Raw genomic sequence first — 10,239 nt, forward strand, 5'->3', positions numbered from 1 at the left:
CTCACTCCAAGCCTCAGAGATGATCAAGTCTGGAATGAACATTGGTCGTTTGAACTTCTCCCACGGTTCTCATGAGGTTTGGCCTTTTGTTTTTCCCACTATTTTTTACGTCACTGTGACGAGCAGACAGGCTTCTGTGCTTGCTAAATTTCCTTCGTGATCAATAAAGTATCTATCTATCTGTCTGTCTGTCTGTCTGTCTGAGCCCAGGCAGCCGCAGGAACGTCCGGTTTCCTTTTATGCACCACATCCCCCGTATCCCTTGGTTCTGGAGGAGAGTGGTCCAAGGCCTCATTATGACAACTTGGAGGATAAGGTAGACAAGAACGAGATGCCGAGGCCGATGCCGACCACTGACATTTTCTTCAAGGAGCTACCACACACACGTAAGTATTATTCCTATTGAGAGGTTTAACAATTGTTATTTTAATAGAAGCATATTAATTGTTCTGTGCTTTTAATAGACTTGTTACAGAAGGACCCAACACGGGACCGCCTGTGCGGAGTGTTCGGCCTTCTGGCCGGATATTTCATAGGAATATGCGGCCACAGGACAGGAGTCCTGACAAATATGTTGGTCTCGGAAGTCCGGGAAGCCCAGCTAGAAGGTGAAACTGTGAGTATGTTACAGGAATGATTCTTACATATTTGGAAAGTACACAGGAAATTTGGCAGTGTTAAATGAACACTGTTAGTGTAAAATTAACACTTATTAGTGTTAAACTTTACACTCTCAGTGTTGATTTAACACTGCCAAATTTCCTGTGTACTCACCCCCTGTGTTACAGGAAGTCTAAAAATACGCTTTGGTAAACACAGACACTTTAGTAAATATATTTCCTAACTCCCTAACCCTAGCTCTCAGGAAGCTCAAAATGTACCAGTCTTGTCTGTCTAGTCTCCATAATAAACATTATATAAACGATAAATACATATTCACTGAAATCAACTTTTAATGGGTTGCTCTTGTTTTGTTTCTCATTTTTCAGGGAGCAGGGAGAAAGTGATAGCGAGGAACCGGACCTTCGCCAAGGACACCATTATTATTATTATTTTTTTTGTAAATAGTTAATATTTGTAAATATATTTACAAATATTAATAAAAATATGTTTTTATATAGAATAGCAAAATGTGTCAATCTGTCCGTCTAGACGCCAAAATAAACCTAATGCTACCGATAATTACATATAAGTTAACATTATTAAAAAACTTCAAAAATACACCTTTGTAAACTAAGACACTTTAGTAAACACATCCCCTAACTCCCTAACCAAAGGTTTTGGGAGGCTCAAAATGTGTCAATCTGTCCGTCTAACCCCCCATAATAGCTGGTATTCCCCCCTTTATATTGATATACCATTAAGAGAAATTTATTTTTCTTTATTAACAAAAGGTATTATGTCTAATATAAAAATATATTTATATTTATATCCAATTAATAGAAGATTCACAGTTCACTTTTTTTTTCCTGTTTCCCTTTTTTGCCCCAGGGAAGAAGAACAAATTGCGAGTGTATTATCTGTCCTGGCTGAGGAACAAGATCTTGCACAATGACCCGGAGGTGGAGAAGAAGCAGGGCTGGACCACAGTTGGGGACCTGGAAGGCTGTGTCCACTACAAAGTTGGTAAGTTCCAAGTTCATTTCTGGACACAAGACAGTAAAGCCGTTTCAGTTTTAAAGAATTAACTGAATCCTGCTGTGACTTTAAAGAAGTCATTTCTTACGCTGGTGCGGTAGATTAATGCACCCCCTGTGACTCATCCACCACCATATTTGGTAAAGTTCGGTTAGGGTTAGGCAGACAGTAAAAGTACAAAAAGGAACGTTGGACGAGGAGTGAGATGAGGAAGTTAGGAAAAATAAAAATACACCCTGGTAAACACAGACACTTTAATAAATACATTTGCCAGTCTTGTCTGTCTAGTCTCCATAATAAACATAATATAAACAATAAATACATATTCACTGAAATCAACTTTTAATGGCTTGCTCTTGTTTTGTTTCTCATTTTTCAGGGAGCAGGGAGAAGGTAATAGTGAGGAACCAGACCTTCGCAAAGGACACCATTTTTTTTTTTTTTTGTAAATAGTTAATATTTGTAAATATAAAAAGTTTTGAAGTTTGCTGTGTTTGTGAGTGTGTGTCTCTGTGTGTGCAAATAAATATGTTAATGTTTAAGAAATGTCTCTTTTTTCTTGTAGTGTAATACATTAATAACATATAAACAACATTTTAAATTAAGTTTAATTATATTCTAATAGGTATTAGGTTATTGAGAAGAACTAAATAGAAACTTTAGATACTTAATATTCGACGACTCTGTTAAGAAAAGGTGTTATTTAAACATATTTTTGATGTTTTTATATAGAATAGCAAAATGTGTCAATCTGTCCATCTAGATGCCAAAATAAACCTAATGCTACCGATAATTACATATAAGTTAACATTATTAAAAAACTTCAAAAATATCACGTTACATGTCCCAATGTGTCATGATTTTTCATTTCTAGGGCTCTGGCAACACTTTGGGACATTGTTTACATACTTGTTAATCTTGAATAAATGTTATTAATGGTTAAGAAATGTCTCTTTCTTGAACATACACGTCAATATAATAAGTCAATATAATATACACGATGTATAAGTAGTGCAGGGTTCTTTTGCAGGGTCCATGGTGGTAAGTTAAATGTAAAACCTGAAGATACACCCCTTTTAAATTTTTCTTTTTGGTTTAGGACTAAGGATCACGAAAGCGTGGCGGTTCTCCAAATTGCTTTTTTGTCATTTTTGGCTAAACCTTAAGTCCTATTTTCACCAAACCTATACCTATGTGTTGGGGACGGCAAGCCGCACCAGATGACACAAATTTTTTGACCAAAAGTATTTACCGTAAGGAGATAGGGCCCAGTTGTTTTTTTACGGAAAGCGAAGGGTTAATCCACTAATTCATTGGAGTAAATGTGACATAGGGCTTTGGACGTGGGAGGGGCCTGCGAGGGAGGGGGAGGGGCTAGGGCCGCAGGACCACTGCAGGCCACAAGGGGGCGGTCGTGTGCTTCACATATCCGAAGCACTTGTCCCTACCACCTAAAGAAAGGAGAGAAGAAAAAGTGTCCTGAAAGACGACCTGCAGCCTTTCAGAAATGGTATATCAAAGGAGCTGATGCTGAACACGGTGCAGCGAGGTGTGGGAACACATTACCAGGTTATCGGGCACAAGCTCTACCGAGAACAGGACTGCATGTTCCCGGCAAGGTGCAGTGGAGTGGAGCATTTTATCCTGGAAGTGATTGGACGTGAGAGATAAATTTGAAGGGGCTGAACGTTAATTTTAATTAGTTGCTTTTGTTTTCTTATTTTTCAGACTAAAAACCTCTCACCAACCAAAAAGGCGGCGGTGCGCAGGTACATGTGCCACTTGGAGGCAGTAGCCTCCAAGTTTTATGTGCCACTTAGCACCGAGGAGGCCCGGATGAAGAGGAGGAAGAGGATGTACAGGAGGAAGAGGACAGTGAAGAAGAGGAAGAAGAGGAAGAAGAAGGCCCAGAAGAACCAGAAGAAAAAGAAGAGGCCCACCGCCACTCCGGAGAGGCCATTCTCAGTTCTCCACGCTATAAAACATACAGCAAAAGACATTTTAAAATATTAAGGGATGGGAATTTTCTTTTTTGTGCAGTACATTGCTTTAATTTTTTTTTTTGTTGCTTTTACATAGTTTTCATTGTTTTTGAATAGAAACCTTTTATATTGTGTAGTATTTTTAAAGAATGAAAACTTAATGCTTGCTTTTATTTGTTTTCCCCATTGTTTATTATTATTATTATTATATTTAATTTTATTTTGTTTAGTGTCTTTTTTTTTGCTTCTTTTTCTATTTATTTTTTATTTCTGTATTTTATTTATTTATTTTTTAACATTGTTTTCCTATTTAGATTTGGTTTTCCTTCTGTAGTTTCTTAAAAAAAAAGAATGCTTGCTTTTATTACATTTAATTGTCCTCTGTTCATTTATTGTTGTTGTTTTTTAATAAAGTCGCTGCTTGAATTATTTTTCCGCTTGTTTATTGTGCATACTTTATTGCATCTTTCTGAAAATAAGCAATTTTATAGTGTTATTAAAACACAGACAAGCATGCTATTAGAAAATGTAACAGGTTACTAGCAATCAAAACAACTAGCTAAGTTAGCCGATTTTGTCAATGAATGTTTTATATTACAACACAAACCTATTGCCTACATCTCAGTCAAACCTAGAATCTCCTAGGTATTTAGTTCGCTAACCAGATATATTAATATTCAAATTCCACAAAAACGTTACATCTCAGTCAAACCTAGAATCTCCTAGGCACCCCAAACCCAAAGAGTATAAAATATATTTGTAAAGTATAAAGTTCATTAAACTATTGTTGCTTGTTATAACCGTGGTTTCGTACAATGAGCAGTCGGCCAAGTTGACTTTTATTTTGAAGCATGTGAAAAAAAACTGTGGTGACGTCGTTTCCGGGACTCAGGGACGAGCTAGGTGTCGTAGAAGAGGTCGACTGACAAATGATATCTGCGGCCTGACGCTGTTGTATGGAAGCCCATTCCCGCCACCTAAAAAAAAAAATAATCCAGCAAAATGTTTTTTTTATTATTATTAAGTAAACTGCTATCTCAATATTTTGAGATACTAAGTCAATATTTTGAGATACTATCTCAATATTTTGAGATACTAAGTCAATATTTTGAGATACTATCTCAATATTTTGAGATACTAAGTCAATATTTTGAGATACTAAGTCAATATTTTGAGATACTAAGTCAATATTTTGAGATACTATCTCAATATTTTGAGATACTAAGTCAATATTTTGAGATAGTATCTCAATATTTTGAGATACTATCTCAATATTTTGAGATACTAAGTCAATATTTTGAGATACTAAGTCAATATTTTGAGATATTATCTCAATATTTTGAGATACTAAGTCAATATTTTGAGATACTAAGTCAATATTTTGAGATACTAAGTCAATATTTTGAGATAGTATCTCAATATTTTGAGATACTATCTCAATATTTTGAGATACTAAGTCAATATTTTGAGATACTAAGTCAATATTTTGAGATACTATCTCAATATTTTGAGATAGTATCTCAATATTTTGAGATACTAAGTCAATATTTTGAGATACTAAGTCAATATTTTGAGATACTAAGTCAATATTTTGAGATAGCAAGTGTGTTTGCTTTTGTAAAGAAAAAAAAAAAACGTTTTTTTTCCTCCAGTGAAGCCTACTACCATATATAACATACAGCATAGTCGGAGCCACAGCCACACTCTTTAACACGCTAAAATAGTCCAGTGTGTTATTAAATGAATCTCAGCAACCAGTCACATCTGAATCGGATCTCCGTCTGCATACATGTGAGTTTGGTGGCAATTTTAGCACAGTATTTGTGCTGGGTCATGGGCATTAAAAAGCACGATTGGCATGCATAGAGAGCAAAGTTATTGTTGTGTTAACTAGCTGACTAGCAATAGCTAACTAGCTATAGTTAACTACGTTACCTTACAATGCGCTAGAAGCCTCTTTATTTACTGCTTCCTGCCATTGTCAGTCTTTTTTTACATTATCACTTTATAACAAGCTGGTATAAACAGCTGGTATTGCTATCCTGAAGTATAATCCTGTGCTTTTGTTACTATTATTGCCTTACAGTTCTGAATTATATTGGCTCAACGTTGTATGCTTACTAATGGTGGTTTTCCAGTTTGCCAAATGTCGCCCTGAAACATAAAGCTTATTACGCTTCTGACAGAGACTAAAGGAGCCTGCAGGTTAGTCAGCAACACACATGCAAACATAAGCTTAGCATAAACATAAACCTACAGATGCAGTTTGTCCAAATGTTGTGTTCTTGTAATGAATGCCTTTAGTTACTTCATGCACAAACAGCTTGCCCCTGTAGAGAAGCACTGCCAAGAAATAGGACTTTCTGGAGCAGATAAATGAACATGCACAGGTACAGGTAACACCCCAGTATTGAGGTTTTTTTTCTGGAATGAGTGAGCCCCGTCCAATATTTTTGAGCATCACCCAACATCTTGTCCTCACTAAATTTGGATTTTTTTTGTACAACCCATTGAATGAAACCTGTTAGTCTACACTTTAATAACATCTCACTTGTTTCGTTTCAAATCCAGTGTTGTGGCATGCAGAGCCCAAATCACTAAGATTGTGTGATTTGTATCTTCATTACATTACTTTCACTAACCAACTTTACCTAACATAAAGGTGTGTTTGCAGTCCTCTGATTTTACAGACTGTAGTCCAACTGTTTATTTGTATTTTTGTTACCCTTCCTTTTCTTTATTAATTCATGGTCAGGTGCACCACAGAGTAGGTAGAGTCAGATCTTAAGGTTTGATGTGTAGTTTGGTTGGTCATAAAGAGTAAGTGTGACCTCATGTTTTATTACAGCCTAGCTGAAGCACACATGGTCAGTTGTTTGAAGACTGACCAACCAACCAGTCTTTTATCTGTGGTCACAAGATTCTTACCCAGGACACTGCTCACAGGATTCTGTAGATTGACTATTTTCCATCCAGCAGTGACACGTTGGTGTTTCAAAACGCAAGCAGCACTGCCGCGTCTTATCCACTCTTACCAGCACAACACACTAACACTATGCCAGGGTCACTGCAGGGCTGTGAATGTAATGGTCCTGTGCATTTAAGGGCAGAGTGAGAGATGGATAATAAAGTATACAGAGAATCAGAAGGATTACAGTCTGCAATTATAGAACTACAAAGTATCTTATATGATCAATGAAGCTGATAAGATTAATGTATGTCACTGTACTGGGTGTCCTAGAAAAGTGTTTATATTTTGTCCGTAAGTGCCTGTTTATTTACTGCTTTTCTCCAATAGAACTTTTGCAAAATTAGAATAAACCTGTATTAACTCTATAATAATATAGTCTGTATAAATTATAGTAAAATACAATTAAAAAGTACAATAAACTTTTAAGGAATATTTAACCTCATTGCACCTCAGCCATATGCGTTTTGTTTTTGTTCTCACACCACTAGGTGGCAGAATGTGTGTGAACGTGTGTGTGAATTATTTTTGATTTATCACAGTCAAATTAGTTCACTACTTTTTTTTACTCTGATTAATCACCTTTCTTGATGCGCTTTGGCTAAGGTGTCATTAACAGTTCTGGTTCAAATTGAGTGAATGAGGCACACCACAACAGCTCTATTCAGAACCCTTAATGGGGCAATTTCTAACTGCACAATACAAAAAAAGAGGTGGCATTAAACGCTGAGCATTTAGACAAGGTTTTCAGACTTAATGTTCATCTTCCAGTTCAAATCGGAAATAAGTGAAAATATATTTTTTCTGCAATTCGAAGGGACTGTTAATCAATTGTTTTATTCAGGGTATTTGGTATTAGAATGACCTAAATATGTCTAGTGCATAATATGTCCCATCTGAAATTTATTTTTATGTCTGTTATTCATTCTTTGAATTACTGCTCTGCTAAAATTCAATTGCAGTGCACATTTCTAAAAAGCTTACCTAGCAAGAAGTGATCGACTAGATACAGTTATATTAATTAATCTCATTTTTTTTAGTCACCTGACAGCATGAAACTCATATTTATATTTAACAAAACTTTAATATTTATTTTGTTGTAGTAGTACATTCTTAAAATTAATATAAATTTTCATATCACCAACAATATCATTATTGCAAAAATACAGTGAAATATTGAGATATTATTAGATATTATTGATGTTATAGGTGTATGTATTATTATATGTATATTATATATTTATATGGCAATAGCACCATGCGTTGCAGGACACCCTGTTACATGTTGGGTCTCTGATGTGTTATTATTGTAGCGTGTCATATAGCACTGGATAATATTGACGATTAACTAAATAAATAATTTATGGAAGAGTGCTCACTTCCCATCATCATAGCTAATCTGCTACCCAAGGTTTATATGTGTTTATAATGCATGTATATTACTAGTGTATTTACTTTATAATTTGTAATCACAGAATGGATGACCTCAGTCAGTTCCTGAGAGAAAGAAAGGTTCCTGAGGAAACAATATGGACAATGGAGCAGGAAAAGGTACTTAAATTTAACACAAGAACATTTGTTGATCTATTAAAGAAATTAACTCAATGGTTTATTGTGCCATCAGGAAATTCTAAATAAATGTTAGTATCTCAAAATGTCATCAGCAGTGAATAGGTTGTTTAACTAAAATAACACTCCCATAACAATTTCTCTCTTATTTAGATTGATAGAAGCACTATAGTGTTGATGACCGATGAGCAGCTGAAGACTTATTTACCATCATATGGTGATCGTCTAGCAGTAATGGGATTTTGTAGGCGAAGTGAAGGTAACCACAATGAAACTCGGAAATCAAGGCTTTTTGATCGGCTGAGAAACAGATTATCCAGAAGAAAACTTTCCAATGATGGAGATCAGAATACAGAGCACAGTGGTCAACCCTCTCAAAAAAGGAATGCTCTGAAGACCATGAGAAAAGTAGAAATAGGATGGATGACCTATGATAACGAAAATCAAAATTTCAGGCAGGTGAGGACAAAGCGTGGAGGTGGAACAAGAAAAGTTGAAGTTTCAAAGGAAGCACAGAAGAAAGATTTGATAGAGCAAGCGGTCAATCTCTTCTTTCCAGATGGGAAAAGTCTTCTGGGGCCCATAACAGATTTTGAGCTTGATCTCAAGGATTACCAAGAGTTGACATTTGATGGCATAACCACAGTTGGACAACTGTACAGTGACACAAAACTCTCTCTTCTGCGGTTTTACCTGACCACAAAGCAAAAAAGAAGTGACACTCCAAACAGTCAGAGCACAGATTTGGCTCCTGCTTTGGAGAAACCAGAAAGCTCTCAGAATTCCTCTTCTGCTTCTTCTTTTTATGTTGCTTCAGCCTCATCAGCAAGTGTTGAAACAGTCAGCTCAGAAGTGATATTTTTTGCAAGCACTGTCAATGATGGGGGTTTTTCACTGTATTCGACTGAGGATGTGTGCAGTGTCATTGAAGATGTTTCAGAGGAGAGCAACATTGTTTTTATGGGAGACCTCTCTGAACATGAGCATCAGAATCTGGATGAGACACTGCCTGTTTCACTACAAAATATGCCATCCAGTGAGAGAACAAAGAGAATATTGGTTGTCCACAGAGGACAGGTTCTGCCAGAGCTCATACAACATTTCTGTGAAGATGGAATTCAAGATGTTGATGTCAGAATCCAGCTTGTACTTCCAAATGGAGCACTTGAGAAGGCATATGATGATGGGGGAGTTGTGAGAGATTGTCTCTCAGAATTCTGGAATGAGTTCTATGACCAATGTACTATGGGAAATATATTTAGAGTTCCTTTCCTTCGTCATGATTATGGACAGCAGCACTGGGAGAGTGTAGGGCGAATAATTGAATATGGATGGGCAAGGGAGAAGTATCTTCCTGTGAAGATTGCACCAGTTGTGTTAGAACAGGCTGCCTTTGGATGTGTGAAGAGCGATGTAGTGGATAATTTCCTCAAATACATGTCTGAATCAGAGCGTGCAGTGTTGGAAACATGGCGATCAGATTTTAACAGCACTGACCAAGAAGAATTGATTGAGATCTTGGATAACCACAGCTGCAGGAGAGCACCAACAGCGAGCAATGTAAACGAAATCCTCCAAGAACTTGCACACAAAACACTAATCCAGGAACCTGCCTACGTAATAAAACAGTGGGCAAAAATTCTCAGTCCAGTTCGGCATAACTTTGAAGACCTCCTAACAGTATATGGCACCTTGCAGCCAACTGGGAGAAAGATTTTGAAGTCACTTGCCTTCCCAGACACAATGGATGACCGCCAGAAAGAGATTCAGAGGCACCTTACCATCTACTTGAGGAATGCTGATCCCCATCATCTGTGCTTGTTCCTCCGATTCTGCACAGGTTCTGATCTGTTTCTGGGGAAGACGATCACCATTGATTTCACACAAATTCAAGGATTCCAGAGGAGACCTGTGGCACACACATGTGGTTGTGTACTGGAACTGTCAGAACATTACGACAGCTACCCAGACTTCAGCTCTGAGATGAATAAAGTCTTGGAATCTAAAATAGTCCACAAAATTACAGTGTTTTCTATAATACTGCCATCAGTGTTTTTGTGGGGAGGGCAGTTTGTCCTTTAA

At 36.7% G+C, this 10,239-nt stretch overlaps 1 protein-coding gene across 1 annotated transcript; it reads left to right on the top strand.

Moving 5' to 3' along the window:
- The first annotated feature begins 5,287 nt into the window (after window positions 1-5,287).
- Window positions 5,288-10,239, top strand: LOC107197365 (uncharacterized). Its single transcript, XM_022675939.2, has 3 exons — window positions 5,288-5,825; window positions 8,064-8,139; window positions 8,311-10,239. Exons 2-3 carry the CDS (start codon window positions 8,065-8,067, stop codon window positions 10,237-10,239), a joined length of 2,004 nt encoding a protein of 667 aa, XP_022531660.2. The 5' UTR covers window positions 5,288-5,825; window position 8,064.

The sequence above is a fragment of the Astyanax mexicanus genome, unplaced genomic scaffold, assembly GCF_023375975.1.
Source record: "Astyanax mexicanus isolate ESR-SI-001 unplaced genomic scaffold, AstMex3_surface scaffold_46, whole genome shotgun sequence".
In the NCBI taxonomy this organism is placed as follows: domain Eukaryota; kingdom Metazoa; phylum Chordata; class Actinopteri; order Characiformes; family Acestrorhamphidae; genus Astyanax; species Astyanax mexicanus.